This window comes from Primulina huaijiensis, chromosome 4 (genome assembly GCF_012295235.1).
Source record: "Primulina huaijiensis isolate GDHJ02 chromosome 4, ASM1229523v2, whole genome shotgun sequence".
NCBI classification, from domain to species: Eukaryota; Viridiplantae; Streptophyta; class Magnoliopsida; order Lamiales; family Gesneriaceae; genus Primulina; species Primulina huaijiensis.
In genome coordinates this window covers 23507781-23531049 of record NC_133309.1, presented here as the reverse complement: position 1 = coordinate 23531049, position 23269 = coordinate 23507781, and the positions used below count along the sequence as shown (strand labels likewise).

General features: G+C 34.0%; 6 protein-coding genes across 6 annotated transcripts; 2 read left to right on the top strand and 4 right to left on the bottom strand.

The window, feature by feature from the left end:
- Positions 1-585: 585 nt before the first annotated feature.
- On the bottom strand, positions 586-5806 carry LOC140975547 (putative late blight resistance protein homolog R1A-3). Its single transcript, XM_073439304.1, has 3 exons — positions 4907-5806; positions 989-3553; positions 586-864 (listed from the first exon to the last, which is right to left on the bottom strand). Exons 1-3 carry the CDS (start codon positions 5171-5173, stop codon positions 697-699), a joined length of 3000 nt encoding a protein of 999 aa, XP_073295405.1. The 5' UTR covers positions 5174-5806; the 3' UTR covers positions 586-696.
- A 181-nt stretch (positions 5807-5987) lies between these two features.
- LOC140975550 (uncharacterized) lies at positions 5988-10228 on the bottom strand. The gene is made up of 8 exons (XM_073439306.1): positions 8996-10228; positions 8677-8892; positions 8500-8571; positions 8138-8248; positions 6852-6980; positions 6680-6757; positions 6486-6556; positions 5988-6353 (listed from the first exon to the last, which is right to left on the bottom strand). Exons 2-6 carry the CDS (start codon positions 8778-8780, stop codon positions 6745-6747), a joined length of 429 nt encoding a protein of 142 aa, XP_073295407.1. The 5' UTR covers positions 8781-8892; positions 8996-10228; the 3' UTR covers positions 5988-6353; positions 6486-6556; positions 6680-6744.
- LOC140975004 (putative late blight resistance protein homolog R1B-14) lies at positions 8978-10252 on the bottom strand. The gene has a single exon (XM_073438495.1). It carries the CDS (start codon positions 10250-10252, stop codon positions 8978-8980), a length of 1275 nt encoding a protein of 424 aa, XP_073294596.1.
- LOC140975549 (putative late blight resistance protein homolog R1A-10) lies at positions 8996-12046 on the bottom strand. Its single transcript, XM_073439305.1, has one exon. It carries the CDS (start codon positions 11599-11601, stop codon positions 10252-10254), a length of 1350 nt encoding a protein of 449 aa, XP_073295406.1. The 5' UTR covers positions 11602-12046; the 3' UTR covers positions 8996-10251.
- A 1340-nt stretch (positions 12047-13386) lies between these two features.
- LOC140975544 (uncharacterized) lies at positions 13387-14822 on the top strand. The gene has a single exon (XM_073439299.1). The coding sequence runs from the start codon at positions 13505-13507 to the stop codon at positions 14681-14683; it is 1179 nt and encodes a 392-aa protein (XP_073295400.1). The 5' UTR covers positions 13387-13504; the 3' UTR covers positions 14684-14822.
- A 6216-nt stretch (positions 14823-21038) lies between these two features.
- Positions 21039-22003, top strand: LOC140975546 (transcription factor PRE3-like). The gene is made up of 2 exons (XM_073439303.1): positions 21039-21261; positions 21745-22003. Exons 1-2 carry the CDS (start codon positions 21130-21132, stop codon positions 21892-21894), a joined length of 282 nt encoding a protein of 93 aa, XP_073295404.1. The 5' UTR covers positions 21039-21129; the 3' UTR covers positions 21895-22003.
- Positions 22004-23269: the final 1266 nt, after the last annotated feature.

The window sequence follows — 23269 nt, the reverse complement described above, 5'->3', positions numbered from 1 at the left end:
TGAAAAATGATTAAGATTAGAAAAAAATGTTAATGAGTGGATTAATATCATGATATTAACCGACGACATGACAAAAGTAAAATATAGAGATAAAAATGTGATTATTTTTCTATTTTTTTAATTTATGTTTATATCTTGTTTGGTGTGACATTAATGTATAGGCTAAAAAAATATCTCATAGTTTTTCACATAGAAATAATTTCATTAAATGTCCAATCCAATTAAATTGTAATTAATAATTATTTTTGAAGATATGTAAAATTCAAAAGACACAAGGTCGGTCACCAATAATTATTATCATATTCTATAAAATTAATGGACCATTTCCTTCCATCTTCCTTCACCAATTTTTTAAAATTTAATTATATTTTATAAATGTGACTATTCATCAGTATCATTTTTTTTTTAATTTCTACGTATAAGTTACTCCTAAAATATCGTAGAATTTATCAACAATCGAATTTACCTTTTAATTTGGTGAAGTTATTTTCTCTGGAAATGTTATTTAACAACTAAATACATCGAATATGTTTGACACTCATCCTCTCATACGTGGTGTATGTGTCGAGAATAATTTATGTTTTGGTGTGAACGATAATGTATTAATGGATTACATACTTTTGTTTCGATAAATATTTGATTCAAATTTACGGAATATTAAATTATAGAACATTTTGTCAAGACATATATTGTCTCCTAGATCTCCTTTCGTCCCCGCCGAAGTTGTCTCAACTTCCCATAGAACTCTGCTTCTTGTTTTTTCATTCTATCCTCGGCTTCTCGCCTTCTATCGTCCCGTTCTTTCCTCTTCCTTTCCATCGCTTCTTGTCTTCTCCTCTCGGCTTCTTTCTCCTTTTCCTTTCTCTATTCAATGTCAAAGAATAAAAAAGAACAATGTTTTAAGTAACTTTTTGTTAATCGTAGGCGCATGTAAAATATTCAAGCGCATTAATTTTCATAGTCATAGTGATGTGTATTTGCTTCTTACCTTTGGATAAATGTATTTCCACAAGTCATGTACCCAAACTTGAAGTTCTTCGTTCCCTATGAGTTCTTGTTCCTCTTTTATTTGCCACGCTGATTCCGCAGCAGATGGGCTAGCATCATCCAACTCGATACTTTGAAGCGTCGGTATGTTTCCGATATCAGGAGGGATTTCTTCCAAGTTGGCACACTCCCAAATCGTTAGCCTCTGAAGTCTTGGAAAGTGGTCCTTGTCAGCTCTCCAATGCTGCAGATCAGTTCCCTCAATTAGAAGGGAAGTTAGTTGACAAAATTCACCTTCTATCGAGTCCCACTCCGACCCTCGAAATGCATCTTCTTTCAGTTTCAGGATTTCAAGATTAGGCAACGAGCCAACTATAGACATATACGTCCAAGGGATTCTGGTACCTTTTAAGGTCAGTTTTTTAAGATATAGAGGTAGAGTAAGCTCCCTTGAAATGGCAACATATGATCTTGGTTCGACGATGCATTTGAGTGTTTCAAGCTTATGCAGGTTCACCAAATGTCCTAGTGGAAAGTCCTTTCGCTGATCAACTCGGATCCCTAGTTTCTTCACATTCGGAATTCTTTCGATGAACTCCTCTGTACAGCTCGAGCTGCTTACATATAAAAGCGTCTGAAGGTTTTCCAGAACGGATTTCTCGTCACCCTCTTGTGGACATGGAAAATAACATGTTCCAAACTGGATATGTCTTAAATGTGGCAAACTCCAGAATCCTGGATGTAGACGCACTGATGAATCCTTGGGGATCCAGTTTTGAGAAATGATTAAGGTCTGGAGATTCCTTAGAGCATCAGGTAGATGTGCAGAAATGTAAATGTCCCTTTGCTCACAACGGATAAAAACATACCTCAAGTGTATGAGGTCAAGAATTACACTAGGGAAATCTTCCAAATCTACTTTTGACAAGTCCAGTACTCTGAGAAGTTTACAACACCGTAGTTCATCGTGAGGGTTACTCCAGGATAGAAGAGAACGGAGCAGTGGAGATGTTCCTATCGTTCTGAGGATGTCTGCTCCAGCTCCACCCGATGAATCTTTACGAATGCATAGGCGTCGTGGATCCTTGATGATTTCTTGACAACAATAGATGTTGGCATTTAAGGTATGACTAAACTTCTCCTTTACCGCTTTACTCAAGCACCAGTCCTTTAACAGATCATGGATAACACATGTTTTAATTTTTCCATTTAATCTCCTCTCTCCAACCAAAACAAGATTTCTTGACAGTAGATCATCGAAATACTCCTCTGCCACCTCTTCCAAGCTCATCGAGCTATCCGGTTTGATGAGTCCCTCAGCAATCCATAGTTTGATGAGATTGGAGATTGGTATTTCCAAATCTAGGGGGAAAACTCCTGTATACAGAAAACATGCTTTCAAATGATGCGGCAAATGGTCATAGCTCAAAGACAACAGCTCCGTGCACTGCCCATCATTTGCAATTAAAAACGAATTGAGATTTTTTGCAATGGATTCCCATTCTTCTCGTGTTCTTGGTACTTTGGACAACAGGCCACTTATTACAACAACTGAAAATGGAAGTCCTTTGCAACTGAGTGCAATCTTCTTCCCGACCTCCTCAAGTTCTGTGGGGCAACTTTCTTCATCCCCAAAAACCTTGAAACTAAGCAGATTCCAGCTTTCATTTTCATTTAAGAGACGCATGAGATGATGATCATTGCAAGACGAGTTTGCATACGCAGCCACATCAGAGAGCCGAGTAGTCAACAAAACCCGACTTCCCATATTGTCATCGGGAAATAGTCTTTTTATGTTCTCCCATGCCTCTTTATGCCACATGTCATCCATTACAACGAGATATCTCTTGCCCTTCAAACATTTATACAAACACTCTGATAGGTCTTCATCACTTTCTTGATGCATTTCCGTTGTGAGTCTTCTCATGGATTCTAGAAGGCCTAATAGGATATCCCTTTCGCGATAATTTTGGGATACTGTTACCCAAGCAGCAATATCAAAATAATGTGGTATAGATTCATCTTGAAAAGCATTTTTAACCAGAGTAGTCTTACCAATACCTCCCATTCCAACTACTGGTATGATTTGGAGCCTCGACTGCTGTCCTAAAATTCGATCCTTCAGTTGCAATGAACCATCTTCGAATCCAACCATGGTATGGTCACCACCAGAAGCAAATTTTGATGGCTGGGCAATTGGCGAATAATGTTTGTGATGCAAATCTTTAGCATCCCGCCACAAGTCATCGAGCCGTGACACCTTTAGCTTAATCGATTTGATTTCCTCCCCCACCAACTTCAAGTTTTCGTTGACGATATTGCTCCACCCAAGTTTTTCTCCTTCATTTTCTGCAAAATGATGCTGTGATATGTAGGATTCGATAGCATCTTCTGCTTTATATGCCGCATCTCTGATTTTTCTCTCCAAACACCGCGCAACACAGCTTCTTTTCTTCCAAGAACGAGTTAGAAAATCGTGGAAGCAACACATGCTTTCAAGGAGTGATTCTATCTGTTGCTTCTCCCAAGGAATCTGGTACTGTTCACCAAGTATGTTATCTAGAATCTGCATTAGAGAAACTACGGCAGCGTAAGCCATATCGGATCTTTCCAAACCTGTGAAGGATATTTGACTTCAGCTCAAATATTTTTCTGAGTTTTTTTAGGAAACTGTTATCTTTAGCTCCCCTTTACAATCAAGATTTGCAAGTCTTTGTTTATGATAATAATAAATTCACTTCTACATGTGAACCAACCAACCAAGTTGCCATTTTTCTTTCTTTATTAGCATATAAGATCTGGCCGGACGTTGAAAAATAAACCCACCAATTGTAATAAAATTTTGCCGCATATTTTTATTGCAGCAGCAAGAGATAAGAATTTGATAATGTTTGCCGCCAGTGGTGGAAGAAGAAGGGCGCAAGTCACCGATGCTTATGCTTGATTTAGACAACTACATGCAGCAAGGATTCGTCCATTTACTCATGAAATGGAACACGCGTAATGACAAATAAATATCAAATAAAATTCTCTTAATTAACAGAAATTATCATACTACTATTAAAAGAAAACATTATAATTATCAGTAAATTCAATCTCAATTATGCATGCTTTTACTAAATTTTTAACATCTTATCGATTTTTATTTTTATTTTTTGAGAATTACATATTATAGATAGTTATTTATATATCATAATGAATCTTTTGCAAATTAATATCGATGACTATTATTTTCATGTGAAATAAAAATTTTCAAATAATTTAAATCAAATAAGTATGTGCATAAAACACGTGTTTTTAAAAGATAACATGTTTTTCAAATAAAATTCTCTTATTTAACAAAAATGGTCATAATAATATGTTAAAATAAAACCACTAAAATTGCTATTAAATTCAATATCAATTATGCTTTTGCTAAATTTTTAACCTCTTATGGATTTTGTTTATTTTTCTCTATTTGTTTTTTAGAATTACATATTATAAATATTTGATTTTATGTCATAATTTTTTTTAATATAAATTTATGAAACCATCAACCAACTAATTAATTCTGTTAAGACAACTCAAATATATTACTTTGATATGAATCAGATCGATACATATTACGAATATAGATTTGTCATTTGTAAGATCATGTCTCATCAGACCAACTCATTAGTTTTATAATATCTAATCTTATATGCAAAGAAATGAAGGCAAAAAATTGTGTGAGACGGTATCACAGATCGTATTTATTAGATGGATCTCTAATTTGGATCATTCATGAAAAAATATTATTTTTTATGTTAAGAATATTACATTTTATTGTGAATATCGGTGAGATTGATCCGTCTCACAGATTAAGATCCATGAGACGATATCAGCTAATACCCACTAAAAAAATGAAGTCATGACTATGATATCGCATGGGAGGTTCAACCTTGAAACTCAGATTCACCATGGATTCTTCCAAGTCCGCTCTCCTCCTTGACAGCACCGCTTCCACACGCAGAGGAAACAAAGCCCTAATCACCGTTATATTCTTCTTAATCATCTCGTTAGCGCTAATCATCGGCGGGATCGTCCTCTCCTTCGTTCTCAAGTACGATTTCAAGTCCCGATCACCAAACACAAATCCCGCAGTCAAGGAATTCTGTGCCGCGTCTGAATCAATTCTCAACTGCAGGAATTCCTTATCCTCCTCCATCAAAACCACACGCCACACGGACCCAACGCTTGTCTACACGCTCTCGCTCGAAGCAGCCCTCCAGAAACTCTCACACGTCGATTCGATTGTTTCCAGGTCGAATTCAGACCACACTCGGATCGATCCAGCTCTCAGAAACTGCTGGAGCTCACTGCAGCTCGCCATGCGTGGACTCGACGGCGTTATGGCGGTTATGCGGGTCGACCCGGTTATCGAAACGCAGGCGTTTGAGCAGAGGAGGAGCATGGTGCTGTTGATCGAGAAGGCGATGGAAGCTCTGATGTATTGCGGTAAGGATTTGGAGAAGGCTGGATCGCCGGCTTTGGATGAGGTGGGGGCGAGGGTGCAGGAAGTGGAGGTGCTGCTGCGAAACAGCAGAAATTTCCTCGAGAGTTTTGACTGGGTAAATGCAAATTTCCAAGTAAACGATGACTATTGGTCAACAAGAAAGATTCTTGAATATGTAGCTGACGTCAGCTTGTTTGGGTTGCAATACTTGGTCTTGATTTTTTTACTTTGCTTGCTTTTGAGGAAATAATAGGTAATCTTGAATGAAACAATGTCCAAAGTGTGATGAAATTTTTGTACTTTATATTATCTTATGTAAAGATATAAACATTAATTCAATAGTTTCATGATAATAACATAAAAAGTTATTTAAACACCTATGATCATTCTAGTTAACGAAGCTTGGTTTCGTTTCGTGTTCGAGTTGGAGAGGAGATCAGAGCGGACACTTGAGTCGGATGACTCAAAACCCAATCCGATCAGGGTTAGGTCTTTCGGTGCCGGTTTATTCGAATCTTTCGAACTCTTCGAATCAAATCATTCCATCAAATTGTAGGATTGAAGATGCAAAATTTTAGTGAAGTTCTCAAAATAGAGAACAAGATGTGCCAACAGTTACATATATAATTTGAATTTTACTTGGCAATAGTAATCTTGGACATTCGGAAATAAACCTTGAGACCTCAAATGCCAAGCTCGAAATACCCCAAAAAGAACCATCAGATCTTTTGAAAGCCTCTCGACTCCCCAATCGTAAAACTTTATGTTTCATACTAATAAACCCCTTAAAATAGACTCTTGTAGTTCATCGTGTCTTTGCTTTTTCACCTCCTACAGTAGTTTTTGAATTTGTCGCACCCGTAATTCCAAGCCGAAAGCAGCGAATCCCTCACTGGACAACATGTGTGAAGTTGCCAGAAAACATGGAATTCAACAAGTCAATTAGACAGAGGTATATATATACATACTACACAATTTACTTTCTTTCTTCTGACAAAAGAATAATACTTGGAAGTATGCTTACATATTCCTGTCACTAGCCTTCCAACAAGCTCATCTCGTTCAGAACTTGAAGTTCCACCGCCTCGATGATCGCTGGAAACCACCATCATATTGAAAAGACGAGAAACATAAAGAATGAAGCTATGATCATCGTTCAAGTGTTGGCCAGCCAATTGGTATTATGCCATCTGATGGTTTTAGATCAATCATACTTACCTCTCGTAGTCGGCTCTCAGTCCACGTGTGTCTTGCTCATAGGAGTTGCCACCATCATCCTCATATCATTCAGGTAAACTGTTGTCATCACATAATAAAGTTTTTGGGATCAGTATTTTCAAAAAACTACAAACGAAATTTGATTTTATTTCACTTGAGGATCAATCCTTACATCTGATATGTTACCCAGTGATATTCTTTTTGCAGATAGTCTTCTTCCTCTTTCTTCCATCTATGAATAAATTCTTGCTTTCTATCATCCTCTTCTTGTTTCATTTTTTCTGCTGCTTCTCTTGTTCTCCTTAAATTGAATCAAATATGCACTTTATCGAAGCGAAAGTTTGAAAAATGAGAGTGATTAAACATTTTTTAATCCTGACATTTCTTAAAAATATTTTACAACCCCTCTTAAAATTAAAAGATATAAAATTTAGACTAGATTTCCTGTGAGATGACATCCTTGAGACGAATCGACTCCTCACAGATGTCGTCTTGGTCCATACCTTTAGTTAAAAGTAATATTTTTCTATGGGTAGGGTCCGGTAAGAGATCCGTCTTACAAAATTGAACCGTGAGATGGTCTCATAAGATATTTCTGTAAAAATTACAATTTCAATCATGTAAATTGACATGTTTTGATTAAAGTTTTGTAACTCGTCAACATTTAATTTTCATTCATTAACTTTTTCTTTGGGTCATTTTTCGTCTGAAACCACTAAATCAACAAATACTTTTTTTGGCATCGATGCTCTCCTACATAACTCATACATCGAGAATAAAACCTATAGTATATACACTAAAATCTATTTAAAGAAAAAAGTGAAACAAAAAGATAATTTCTTCTCATTTTGAAATAATAGATATTGTTTTGTTTTATTTTTTCCCTTCGTTTTTGTTTATATTTATTTTAACGTGTGTAATATAGGTTTATCATCGCAACATGAGCTACGTAGGAGAGCATCAGAGTCGAATAAACAATATTCAATGATTTTTGTGGCTTCTGAAAAAAAATTTTGACCAAAACCAAAAAAAGTCCAATTTATTGTATGAAAATCAAACATTGACAAATTAGGATTAAACCAAAACCACACCAACTTCCGGGCCTAAAATTATAATTTTCCCAATATTTTACTAGGTAGATATACATAGTTAATATTTTTTATTTTCTCAACGACTCAAATCCCATGAAATCTCTTCAATTTTGTAAGAATTTCATTTGGTTAAACCAAATCTCATCAAATACCAATTACGTTTTGAAATCTCATCATTCCAAACACCTAAAATGATATTTCTAATTCTAAATCTCAGGCCAGCTAGACTAGTTCAAGCGTTATATATGCTAACCGGATGTTGCCGGTTCCAGTATCCGTGTCATCCAGCTCGATCTTGCAATGTCCGGTTAGCATAGATAATTTTTGTGAGTGAACCACAGATAAAAATTAAAGGATGAAACCTTACCACTCATAATCTTTCCAACAAATTTCTCTGAGCAAATAATCGGCGTCTTCCCCGTTTCTCCATCTATCATCGGCTTCTTGTCTCCATTTTTCTTCTGCTTCTTGTCTTCTCCTAAAATTATATTAAATTTCATTCATTGGGATGTTTGATATTTTTAATATAAATTTAAATTATATAATTTATATCTAAAAGAAAAAATTATAAATTTATTTAATATTTTTAATATATATACACATACACAGAAATATTTGGTATTATAATTTTTTTTGACATTTTAGACAGAAATTTTTTTCTAACATGAACAAATATTAAATAAATATGACTTATAAAAGAGATATGTGGACTAGATCAATCATACACACCATTCATAGTCGCTTCTCCTTCCATTTGTGTATTGATCATAGGAGTTGCCATCATCATACCTCTCTGGTACACTGTCTTCATCACATAATAAAGTTTTTGGAATCAGTATTTTCAAAGAAACTACAATTGAATCTTGAATTTTTATTTATATTTTTCACTTGAGGATCAAGCCTTACGTCTGATACATCAACCACTGATATTCATTTTGCAGATAGGCTTCTTCCTCTTCTCTGAATCTGTGATCAAATTCTTGCATTCTATAATCCTCTTCTTGTCTCATTCTTTCTCGTGCTTCTTCTCTTCTCCTTAATTTGTACGAAATATCGCCTTCTATTCACCGCTTCTATCCTCCGTCTTTGCATTTCCTCTCTTCTCTCTTTTTCCTCTTTTCTCTGTTCAACGCGGGAAAAAATTGAAGTATAATAATGTTTATCTACTAACAGGTACATAAATAAATGCATGCTTGCATACAAACAGTCATGAGTATTTGCTTACCTTTTCATAGATGTATTGCCACATTTTATGGATACGAACTTTAAGTACTTCGTTCCCCAAGTCTTGTTGTTCTGCTTGTATTTGCCTTGCCGATGTCACAGCAGATGGGCTAGCATCATCCAATTCGATACTTTCAAGTGTCTCTAAATATACAAAATCAAGCGGGATTTCTTCCAATTCGGTGCACTCAAAAAGGATTAGGCGCTCAAGTATTGGAAAATGATCTTTCTCAGCTTTCCAATGATGCAGATCCGTTCCCTCAATACATAGAAACTTTAATCGACAAAATTCACCTTCTATTGGTTCCCACTCCGACCCTTCACATGCATAATCTTTCAGCTTCAGAACTTCAAGATAAGGCAACGAGCCAACTATAGACATATCTTTCCAAGAGATTTTGGTACCACGTAAGGTCAACTTTTTGAGATTTCGAGGCAGAGTAAGGTCCTTTGCAATGTTATAACATGATCCTGGTTCAACAATGCATTTGAGTATTTCAAGCTTATGCAGCTTGCCCAAATGTCTGATAGAAGAGACAAGTACACGTCGCTTATCCAAGACCTCAAATCGGATTCCAAGTTTCTTTATATTTGGAATTCCTTGGATGAACTCCTTTGTACAACTCCAACCACTTACATATGAAAGCGTTTGAAGGTTTTCAAGAACTGAATTCTTGTCACCCTCTTGTGGATGAGGAAAGTAACATTTTCCTAACTGGAGATGCCTTAAATGTGGCATCCTCCAGATTCCTCGGGGGAGATGCACTGATGAATTGATGCATCTTTGGTGAATAATTAACGTCTGGAGATTCCTCAGAGAATCAGGTAGATCTTCAGAAATGTAAATTTCTTGTTCTTGATCAAAACAGACAGAAACGTACTTTAAGCGTACGAGCTCGAGTATTACACGAGGGAAATCCTCCAAATCTACTTTAGACAAGTCAAGTACCCTGAGAAGTTTACAACACCGTAGTTTGTCGTGAGGGTTATTCTGGGACAGAAGAGAACGGACACGTAATGTTTTTGTCGTTCCAAGGATGTCTGCCAGAGTTTCATATGAAGAATCTTTACGGATGCACAAGTGACGTGGATCCCTGACGACTTCTCGACAATTGCAGGTATTGGAATTTAAGGTGAAAATAAACATCTCCTCTAGCGCTTTACTCAAGCACCACTCTCTTAACAGATCATGGACCACACACGTTTTAATTTTTCCATCGAATCCCTTCTCTCCAACCAAAATAAGATTTCTTGACATCAGATCATCAAGATACTCCTCTCCCAACTCTTCCAATCTTTTCGAGCAATTGGATTTGATGAATCCCTCGGCAATCCATAGTTTGATGAGCTTGGAGATTGGTATTTCCAAATCAGGGGGAAAACTCCCGTATAGAGGAAACATGCTTTCAGATGATGTGGCAAATGGTCATAGCTGAAATATAACAGCTCCGAGCATTGACTATCATTTGAAAGTAAAACTGAGTTGAGATTTTTTGCAATGGATTCCCATTCTGCCAATGTTCTTGGTACTTTGGACAAGAGACCACTTATTACAACTATTGAAAGGGGAAGTCCTTGGCAACTTCTTGCAATCTTCTTACCGACTTCCTCAAGCTCTGTGGGGCAACTTTTCTCATCCCCAAAAACCTTGAAATGAAGCAGATTCCAGCTTTCTTTTTCGTTTAAGGGAAGCATGAGATGATGTTCATGGCGAGACGAGTTCGCGTATGTAGCCACATCAGACATCCGAGTGGTCAGCAAGACCCGACTTCCCATATTGTCATCGGGGAAAAGTCTTTTTATCTCTTCCCAAGCCTCTTTATGCCATACGTCATCCATTACAATGAGATATCTCCTACTTTTTAAACATTTATACAAACACTCGGATAGGTCTTCATCACTTTGTTGATGCATTTCAGTTGTGAGCCTTCTCATGAATTCTAGAAGGCCTAGTAGGATATCCCTTTTGCCATAATTTTGGGATACCGTGACCCAAGCAGAAACATCAAAAAGATGTGGAATATATTCGTCTTGAAAAGCATACTTAACCAGAGTAGTCTTACCACTTCCACCCATTCCAACTACTGGTATGATTTGGAGATTCTCCGATCGCCCACCAACAATTCGATCCATCAGTTGCCGTGAAACATCTTCGAATACAACCTTATAGTCACCACTTGAGGCAAGTGTTGATGGCTGAGCACGTGGTGAATAATATGTGCAATGCAAATCTTTAACGTCCGCCCACGATTCCTCCAGCCGTGTCACCTTTAGCTGAATTGATTCGACTTCTTCCACCACAATCTTCAAATGTCGGCTGACAATTTCGATCCTCTCAAGTTTTTCTCCTCCATTCTCTGCAAAAAAATGCTCTGATATGTAGGACTCAATAACATCTTCTGCTTTATGCGCCACGTCTCTGATTTTTCCCTCCAAACACCGGGCAACACGGCTTCTTTTCTTCCCAGAACGTGTAAGAAAATCGTGGAAGCAACACATGCTTTGAAGGAGAGAATCGATCTGTCGCTTCTCCCAAGGAATCTGGTACTGTTCACCAAGTGTGTCCTCTAGAATCTGCATGAGAGAAACTACAGCAGCATAAGCCATCTTGGGTATCTTTCCAAACTTTGGTCAGATTAACACTTGTGATCGAGGGACACTTGATCTCAATTTTTTCAGAGAGGAGGTCAAGATCTGCTCTTCTCTTCTGAATCAAAGCTCAGCTGCATCACCCATTACACAGACCCAAACCTTGTCTACACACTCTCACTTGAAGCAGCCCTCCAGAAACACTCCTACATCGACTCCATTATTTCCATGTCGCATTCAAACGAACATCGGATCGATTCAGCGATCCTCGGACTCGACGGCGCCTTGCTGGTTATTCGGGTCGACCCGGATATCGAAATGCAGGCATTTGAGAATAGGGGAAGTACGGTGCTGCTGATCGAGAAGGCGATGGAGGCTCTGAGAAGACTGGATCGACGGTCGTGGATAGAGCGGGGGCGACAGTGCACGAAGTCGAGGTCTTGTATTTCCTCCATAACACAGAGTCATTGCATATTCTCAAGTCATAATTTTAAAAATGATCTCTTTGTTACATAATTTATATTATATTTTATATAATTTAAAAATCTTAAAATATTTTTTTTCTATGACCACACATGTTTTATTTTCTTGATTTATTTATTTAATTATCTATTTTTTAAAGAGTTGATTTAACATTTGTTCTGCTTTATTTAATTTATAAGATATTTTTTTAATACTACTTACGTATATCAATAAACATATTTTAATAACATTATGAATGATTAGTTTGAATCAGTACATACGAAAACACCAAAGTTATAATATTTTAATTACGATTGTTGCTCATGAAAATAATCAAGTCAAATATTAAAAAAACTTAAAATCAAAATTACAGTAATCAATTCTAGGCAGTATATTCTAATGATTTGATATAAACAAAATTATTAACAAATTGATTTTGTCATAATCCATATACCTACTCACACAGTAATATCAATATAAAATAAATTTTTTTTACGTAAAAGTTAAGTGGAAAAAAAGAAATTCATATTTGTTTAAAAAAATAGGATTGATGTATTTCACGGTCGTCTCTATACGCATGAAATTGATGAGATAATAAAATAAAGAGTTCGAGATGAATAAATTGATAGTGAATATGATTTAAAAGATAGGGGATATCTTTGTAATTTGATATGATAAAAAGATTATTTTGGTAAATTAATTTAAATAAAGTCTAAAATTGATTATAGCAATTGTGTAAAGTCTATTTTGGTAAATCTCTCTATTTCCAAAGTGCTGATTTGCTCATGTATATATAGGACCCATTTTTTTTTTGGAAATGATATGTGTGGCAAGATCTTACCCGTTGAAATGAATTGAGGGTAGTGCCCACATAGGTAAGATCTCATCTACTCTTGACGGTTTATTTCATCCTACCCATGTGGGCATTGCTCCCATGATAAGATGGATGACCAAGATTTGCCCATGTATATATAGGACCCACTTTTTTTTTGGAAATGGTATGTGTGACAAGATCTTACCCGTTGAAATGAATTGAGGGTAGTGCCCACATAGGTAGGATCCCATCTACCCTTGACGGTTTATTTCATCCTACCCATGTGGGCATTGCCCTCATGATAGGATGGATGACCAAGATTTGTCCATGTATATATAGGACCCACTTTTTTTTGGAAATGATATGTATGACAAGATCTTACCCGTTGAAATGAATTGAGGGTAGAACCCACATATGTAGGATCTCATCTATCGTCGTGCACTCTGTAGCTGACGTCAGTCTGTTCCACATGACGAACTTCACTTCTATTTTTCATTTCATAAAAAAATTGTTTTTTTTTTTTTAATGAAGGCAAAATCACATTCTAAAAAATAATAAAACATTGCAATTGGGGTTTAGGGTTCTTCGCGGTGCTCTGCCTCAGATCCCCTAATACAAGAGAATCATCTTCTTTCAAAACTTATAATGCTACGATTCATGTTGAAAACGTTGAATAACGTAAAGTTTGCTTCATTTGATCCGTCACATGTACACAGACTCCATTTCCTTCAGTTTTCTCTGTTTTCGTCATCACCTGTGGCCGCAGCCAAGATTCACAAATCCAGATCAAGAACTGCGAATGGGAACTCATCTGCAGCAGCAGATTATCTCATTAATATTTTTGGGTTTTCACGAGAAAGGGCATTAAGAGCTTGCGAGAAAATCAAATTCAGAGGCACGGAGATCCCAGAATCAATCATTGCATTCTTCAAGAAACATGGTTTTAGTGAGGCCCAGATCTCACTCGTCGTTAGAAAGTCTCCCGTAGTATTTCAGTTGAAGCCCGAGAGAAATCTTTTGCCCAAGATCCAATTTTTCCATTCTTTAGGCATATCTTGTCCGGACACTGCTAAGATTATATCTTCTTCGAGATGCGTACTTGTTAGAAGCTTAGAAAACCAAATTATCCCGGCTTTCGAATTTATCAAGAGTTTTCTGAAATCGAATGAGGATGCCATAGACGTAATCAAACAGTGCCCGTCTATCTTAGAGATGAATGTGCAGAGCATCATGGCCTCAAATGTGGCGAGTTTGCTCAATGCCGGAGTCCCCGAGGTTAAAATCGCGCGTGCTTTCAAAAAAAATCCAAGATTACTCGTGATGTCTCCTGATAAATTGAGGATGTGTACGGAGAGGATTAAGGAAATGGGATTCGACCCTTGTAGAGCCAACTTTCTTACAGGGATATACGTGATGAGGAAGCCGGCTAGTTCGAATTGGCATAGGAAGATGGAGGTGTACAAGAAATGGGGCTATTCCGAGGCTCAAGTGCTCGCGGCTTTTAGAAGATTTCCGTGGTGTATGGGAGCATCAGAGGATAAGATCAACAGAGCTCTGGATTATGCCATCAATAAAATGTGTGATCCTTTGGTTTTTCATAGTGTTCCACAGATAGTTTCGTTGAGTTTGGAGAAGACGATTATCCCAAGATGTTCGGTGTGTCAAGTTTTGAAGTCCAGAGGTCTGCTGAGGCAGAATACTAGCTGGATGAGTGTTCTTATCATCTCGAAGAAATCGTTCTTCGAGCAGTTCGTGTCAAGCTTTGCAGAGGAAATTCCCGAGCTCTTGGAGCTCTATCCGCAAAGATTGCATCTTTCTAAATGACGAACGAGCATCTGTTGCACAAGTAGCCTACCAATTAGTCCACCAGTAGAACAACTGGTTTTTCATGGCTTATGTTATAGCCATAGGTCCATGTATTAATATACCTTTGAAGAATGAGTAAATCTCAATATTTTCATGAGACGACATCAATCCGATCTATATATTTAAAATGAAAATAATATTTTTACCTTATAATATTTTTTTTCATAAATCAAGTCGGGTCGAAAATCTATTGCACAAAATTGATCTGTAAAATAGTTTTACACGAATTTTTGTGTTGAAGAATTGGGCATTGGAGATATCAATGTTAAATCTTCTTATATATATTTGAGTATTTAAACTCGACCCGATCTTGCTGAGTAACTGAACATTCCAAAATGGGACCTGGAATTGATTTGGACTTGGTTGTTCTTCCATTTGGGTTAGAATTGATAGCCATCTAAGCTTTGGGCCTGATCAGACATGTGATTTTCCAGCCCATCATGATTTTGGGCTGTTCTAGAGTTAATATTGGGCTTCGTCAAACTTATCGAGCTAAACGTAAGAGCGATGCTACTATATCCTCTTAAATATATTTGTATTTGAAATTACGACATAATACGGGTTTTTTTTAAAAATATTATAAATTAATAAAATTATTGTAAAAATATGACAAGTTGTAAAATTTTGTAAAACTAGTACAATCCAGGACTTACTGTCTAGGATTCAAATTTTTAATTATTTTTTTTTCTCGAATCCGTGCGAGACTGGCACGGATTCTCACAATCCGTGTCTGTCCGGATTAAAAAAAAATAATAAAAAGGATATCGGTGACTGATTGTGCAAAATCGTCGCCATTGGCGACAGTTTAACAAAACCCGTCGCTATTCACGACATTTTAACAAAATCCGTCGCTATTGGCGACGGTGTAACACAAATTCCGGAGCTTTTTACAAAAACCATCGTTATTGGCGACTGTTTAACGAAAACCGTCGCTATTGACGACGATTTAACAAATACCGACGCTATTAGCGACGGTGTAACACAAATTGCGGAGCCCGTCAGTAAATTAGAGATTATACAACGTAGCTACTACTTCGATCATATATTAATATTATTTGTTGATTTTATCATCCATTTCATTTGAAGAGATGATTATCGGAATTCCTAATTTGATTTGATAGTTTTCTGTCGAATATCAGAATTTTAGAGAATTGCGCTGAGTCTCAGTAATTCAGAATTTGATTTGGGAGAATTGCGCTGAGTATCAGAATTTGGGAGAATTGCGCCGAGTCTAAGTCGAATCTCTGTTTTTTCTTTCTATATTGAATAGTTTTATGTATATTATATCTGATAATATTTGTAATTTATTGCAGATATTAAACTCCGGTAACTGATTTAATTACAAATTCCGTACAACGACATTTGAAAAGGTAATTTCAATAATTTCTTACATTATAATTGTATTATTTATGTTATGTTCGTCTGAATCTTTTTATTTTATAAAAAAATATATATAATAATCATAGTTAACAAACCATAAAAAAACCGACACAAAAGTGTTTATGATATTTAAATGTGTAGATTTTAAAGTCATCTCCTTACACGAAAAGAATAGGATGTCATTTTATAATAATCAAAAGGTATATTTGAGAAATTAGTATTTTTATGGTTTGTCAATTTCAATTTACAGAAAGAAATTATTATTAAAAAAATCTCATGGTGGTCTGTATCATTATATAACAAAAAATTTTATGTATAGTAAAACAATTTGAAAAATATAAATTTATCTTGTAAATTTGTCATTTGTTTCTGTTTATTAATTTTTTTATTTTTAATAAATTTTTTAATACTCTTAATTGATAAAATTTTTAATATAAGATATTTGAAATTTCTAATTACACATGTTTTAAAATCTAAATTTTTAATATAAGTCATAACAATTTTTTATTATTATAAAAACAAACATTATTAAATATAAATTTTAATTATATTGATTTGACAATATATATTTTAATAATAATAATAATAAAAATCTTGTAAATGATTCTTGAAATTTTATATAATATAAAATATTTATTTTAATATATACGCAAGAAACTCATAATTTAATTTTTTTATGATTGTATACATTATGTCATAGTTTTTGGTGCAGACATGGATACTGTGAGAGCCTTACTGTATGTAGGTGGCTATGTCATTATTGAAGATGGTAGGCTTGGATATAGTATCCCCGCGACAAGGCCCATTAAAATCTCTCGTTCTATAATTAAATTAAGTATATTTATTAATATTCAAAAAATTCTAAATTACAGTATTACAATTCCAATAATACAATTAATATTAAAACTATTTTGTTATTACTTAAAACTTAAAACTGGCATAATTAACGAACAATATAAAATATGTTAAACCAAAAAAAATTTGTTACATCTTAATATTCTGAAAAATGCAGACGATTTACGCTAATAATCAAATGGAAAAGTCTGAAGACCGGTGCTGGAAAGAATGTTCGATGCTCGGTGATCGAAAGAAATATTTTTTCTGATATTGAATCCGTGATCCTTTGCCACGGACTCAGAATCCGTGGCAGAGTGTCACGGATTCTTCTTAGCGACGGTTTTTGGTAAAACCGTTGTCAATAGCGACGGTTTGTTTTACACTGTCGTCAATAGCGACAGTTTTAGTTTAAACCGTCGCTAATAGCAACGAGTTTTGATAAAACAGTCGCCAATAGCGACGGTTATTGGTTAGACCGTCGCCAATAGCGACGGTTTTGCATAACAGACACTGATTCTTAGAATCCGTGCCAGTCTGGCACGGATTCTTTTTTAAAAAAAAAAAAAATAAAAAAGTTGAATCCGGGACAGTAAGTCCCGGATAGTACTAGTTTTACAAACTTTTCCTACTTGTCATATTTTTACAATGGTTTTATTAATTTATAATATTTTTTTAAAAAAACCCACATAATACATCGAAATATTTTATATTAAAAATTACCAAATAATTACATTAAATTTGATGTATGAGCACACGATGTGTATTGTTAGGGATGTAAGCAATCCAAATTAAGTCAAACAGTATCAAGCTTAAGTTTGGTTTGTTTAAGATTAATAGACACTCGATCTTGGCTCGAGCTCGGAGCTCGATTCAAGCTTTTATCATCCAGCTCGAGCTCGATATTATCTTGAAATTACTAAACTCGCGAAAAGCTCGAGCTCGGCTTGTTAAAAGCTCGTTTATTATGTTAATCAAGCTTGTCTCGATCTTGATTCATTAATAGCTCGTTTACCACATTTAACTAATCTGTCTTGAGCTTGGGTCGTTTTTGAGCTCTTAAAACATACAATTAAGCTCGAGTTTGAGCTTGATAAAGATTAAATATATCTGTGAACTAATTTTAAATCACATAAAATTATAAATTTTGTCAGTATTAATATTTTTATTTGTCAACTTAACAAATGAGCCAAATTCGAACTTAAGAGCCATATAAACGAGCCGAGCTCGAGCTTACGAGCCACCTAAACAAGCCGAGCTCGAACTCGCGAGCCTATTAACGAACATGTTTGCAAGCTCACAAGCCAAATATCCTTATGCTTGAGCTTGGTTTGATTAAATTATCGAGCTCGAAATCGAGTTTGAGCTTGACTTTATATAATTAACAAATGAACTCAAACTAGCTTTTTATCGAATCGAGCTCCGAATGCCAGATTCTTATAATAATTACTTCTTATTATTTCTAAAATATACCAAATTTTTATAAAATACAATCCCAGATAGAATTTCCATATAATTAAATTTATATAAGAATTTATCGTACATGTAATTATACATAGAAATTTAATATATATGCACACATAAATCATAAAGTACCAACCATCTTCTTGTGTTATATGGTAAGTTAAAAGTTTGATAAAAACAAAAAATTATGACGATGAACCTACCATTGTTATTTTTTGGTACAGTAAACATACAGTCGATCACGTTAGATTTCAAACCACACTAGTTAGGCAAACATATTAAACATATCTTGTATAACAATTTAGTCCAAAAAAGCGTTGATAAGAGAAATCGAGCTCCTTACCAGTTATCAAATGATCACATATTCCACCAACTAAAACACCCTTGAAGTCAATATATTAATAATCTTAATCCTAGATCTCCTACTTTTAATCAACCAAGAAACAACAATATATATATAATCGTGTCCTCATTTAAATTATTCATAGGTGATAAAAACGAGGTATCTAACTTTTCATAATAAAATATTCTGAATAAAATGCTTTTAATTACTATATATTGGTACAAGTAATCAGTAGATAGCATATGCTTAGCATATCAATATATAATTAATTAAACTTTTCAAGCTATCAAAACCTCTTAAGTGGCCCATTGGTTTCCAAATGAAAAATAATTAAAGAAATTAAAGCTTCAATGGAGTCTTCGCTGTTGAATCAGCGTCATGTGCTCCAGCATCCATGCTGAACAATCTTTACTTCAATTTTATCTTATTAATATAAACAACTGAACGTTTTCTGTTTTATCAAAATCTATAACTGGTATTAATGACGCAACTCTAATATTTTAAACCATACACCAGCCCGAACACCATATTTCGATTGTTCTACTCTATAGGGACAATTATTTCACCCAGCAATATCCATCTCAATAAATGTACTATTTGCAATCAATGAGAATGGAACGCGCGATCTTATCTCTTGTACCAATTTTAGGATCGAACGTTTGTCGTTTTACAAAAACTCATAGCTTGTGGTAATGATACAACTCTAATATTTTAAATCATACATCAGTTCAAATATTATATTTCGATTGCTCTAACCAACAGAAAAAATTATTATACTTAAAAATATATCTAATAATCTGATCTAAAAATATAATAAATATGCAGTAAGTAATCAAATTATATTATGCATCACCTTTTTTTAAATTTTTTGTGTATTATTTGACAAGTATATATATATAGATCCTTGAGTAGGTCTCGTGTGAGACGGTCTCACGGATCTTTATCTGTGAGACGGGTCAACCCTACCGATATTCATAATAAAATGTAATACTCTTAACATAAAAAGTAATATTTTTCATGAATGACCCAAATAAGAGATCCGTCTCACAAAATACGACCCGTGAGACCGTCTCACACAAGTTTTTGCCTAGATCCTTAGAGTAGGACTATGTTTTATCCTAATGTGAATTAGCTAAAAATTTGGCTTGAGTTCGCCTGGCTGAATTACCCCAGCATTTCAATAGATAGATGAAGTCTCGAATTCGAGATCTCGTGTTGAAAACACCTCCACCTCAAATAATTTTAAGGTGTATTAATTAGCGACATCCCATGTTAATTTGCCAACTTAGAAATTGATTTATTTTTTAATTATATTCAATGAGATGGGATGAGAGCCTCGACTAATCATACTTAATTCGTAGTGATCTCTATTTTTAATGAAAACAACTAAATTCTTGAAAATATTTCAATTTTTTTTTCTACATTTATTCATATGTAAATATTTATTAGATAATAATTCGTTAATTTTTTTTTGATTTTTAAAATCGATTATATATATATATATATATTTAAATAATTTAATTTTTTATGAAATAATTTAATCTTCATTAATTTGTATTTTAAGCTGGATACTGAGAGCTGGGAACGTGGTACACACACTCAACGATGTGTGGTCGATGTGGACTGGACATCAGACTTTGAAAGTCAAAGTTATTTTTGGATTAAAACTTTTTAAATATATTATATTATTATTCAAATATAATATATTTTATTTTCTTTTAAATGATAAGAATTTGGGAAATATTATATCAAATTTTAATACGTAATATGTATTCGATATTATATATTTGGTTTAGACAGAACACTAATAATTTGTTACCTTAAATATCTAAAATTAGGTTGTTGAATATACAAAATAAGTTATTTTCATTTATTTATACTTTCAGGTAAATTATAATAAAGTTCAGATTCAAAATTAATTTTGTAAGTAGGGATATTAAATATCTGAAAATATTCTTACAATCTTTGTTATTATAAATACTAATCTCAACCATTTCTCAATCTCATTACGATATTTTTGGTAATAATGTGGAAGAGTATTTTTTACTAACGATTTTATATTTTTCTTAGGATTTTTTCGGATATAAAAATTTGACGACGGGGATTTTGAGTCGTTAATTTGCATGTTTTTTTATTTTTCGATTTCTTTTTTATCAGTACATGACGTCATCCGAAATCCTATATATTTAAGCCTACAGCTCCATCACATTGCCAAACAAACTCCTTACCCTTGCAAATACTTACACTTAACTAGATATATAACTTCAACAAATCTATTACTACAAATACCTCCTTTCTTTAAATTCCATCCATTTTTCTTCCACTAAATCCCAGAAAGTACTTAATTATTTGTGCATTTAGCATACATAAATCTTACAAAAAAATGTCTCGCAGATCATCGAGATCAAGCTGGCATTCGAGATCTTCAAGAAACACAGCGGATGAACAGATCAATGAACTCGCATCTCGGTTGCAGCTACTTCTTCCTCAGATTCATAATAACCACTCGAATAAGGTATTTTTTCGCTTCATTTTTATTAATGCGTGTTTATTGATATGTTTGTAAAGCGCTCATAATTTGTAATAATATAAACATGTTAATGAAGTATGTATACAGTCAGTGCTTGGTTATATATACCTGGAGCCATTGGATATTTTAACGTAAAAAGATAAAATGCGGAAATTATAATTTTAGGTATATATGTTTGTTTTTCAGCGATTTTGGTACTCTATTTTGTCAAAAATTCATTCTTAGTTTATATTTTAATTTTTGGTATTTTTACTCTTTATTCTACATAATGCTGATATAATACTGCACACATTAACGATACGTTGGAAAAAACATTAAAAATGTAAAAAAAAAAGATAGTAAACTAATACTGAAATTTAACTGTATAGAAAAGTAAAATTACAGATAAAGAAATTTTAAACATTCAAGATTACATTGGTTTTTTCTTCTCACATTATAACTAAATCAATATATTTCTAAAATTTGTAGATGCCAGCAGCTAAAGTGCTACAAGGGACATGCAATTACATTCGAAATTTGCATGAAGAAGTGGATAACTTAAGTGAGAGGCTGTCGGAATTATTGGAAACAGCAGATATCATTCAGGCAGATTTCCTCAGAAACTTGCTTTCAAAATGAATATTTGAGATTTCAGCTCATCAAATTTCGTGTTTTTTGAGTATCTAATATTTTGTTTGTTTGTTTTTTTTTTTGGGTTTTACAACCCGCTAAATAAGACGGAAATCGATGTAATAAGAAGGGTTTTATATCATATGGATTTAGTTATAATGTGAGGAAAAAAAATCAATGTAATCTTGAATCTTTAACTTTCCTTATTTGCGATTTTAGTTTTCTATGCAGTTAATTTCAGTATTAGTCTACTATCTGTATTTTTTTTTTTTACACTTTTAGTATTTTTTTCAACGTATCCTTAATTAAGACGGAAATCGATGCAATAAGAAGGGTTTCAAGAAGGGGAACATTTCCTATTTTTCTATCACTCTTTGGAATTCACACATAAATATTAAACTAGACATCATGTGATGTGTTTTAACTAATTTTCGAAAACGATGAATTCTACACCATACTGTATTTTTTTATATATATGTGGAAAACAAAAAAAATATAAAATTTGATGGCCAAAATGTTGGGAAAATTCTGAAATTGATAGTGTATGTTGGTCAATATTAAAACCTTTTGGTCCTTAATAATTGATAATTAAAATTCTGTCAATGCAATAAATTGATTTTTTCTTCTCATCCTATCTGATTTTTTGGGGAAAGAATTCTAAATTTAATCATATAACAAAAAAATTCAAGTTAAATTCTCAAGGATGACATTTTTCTTTTATAAGTTCTAAATGGATTCAAATGTAATCCCCACTCTACTGTTTGTTCGGCCAGTGTCAGTTTTTTTATATGTTAATCTGCCCTTCTTGGCTAAACCCGGCTACCTCTCAACTCCGTCACCTAGTCGTGAAAGCGAGCTCGAGTTTCTTATTCAATGGAGATTTTCAATCAACGCTTAGTTGGATCATGAGCCATTACCTTCGTTATTGAATGGATTTACCTTTTCAGTATCTTCGGATACATCTTCTTATATATGCTCGCCAAATCGAAATTTCGTTTATTCTATATTCAGATCAAATTATCATGTAAAATGTAAGTGGAGTGTAATATTAAGTATACACCCAAATTTTTTTTAACATTTATCGACGTTATGTTAGGAAGTTGATGAAAATTGGATTAAACATGAAAATTCAATTATTGCACTATGTTCAAATTTTGATCAATTAAAGATTCAAAACCTCAAGGAAAAATTATACTTTTGATCCTAAATTTTTTTTTCAATTTGCGATTTTGGTCCTCTATGTTAACAAATTTAATTTTACTCCTACATCTTCCGATTTTTTATAATTTTAATTCTTTTTCATTAAAGTAATGATATGACATTAAACAACTTAGCTAAATGACAGAAATATGATTAAAATTGCCAAACAAACAAAGATAACATA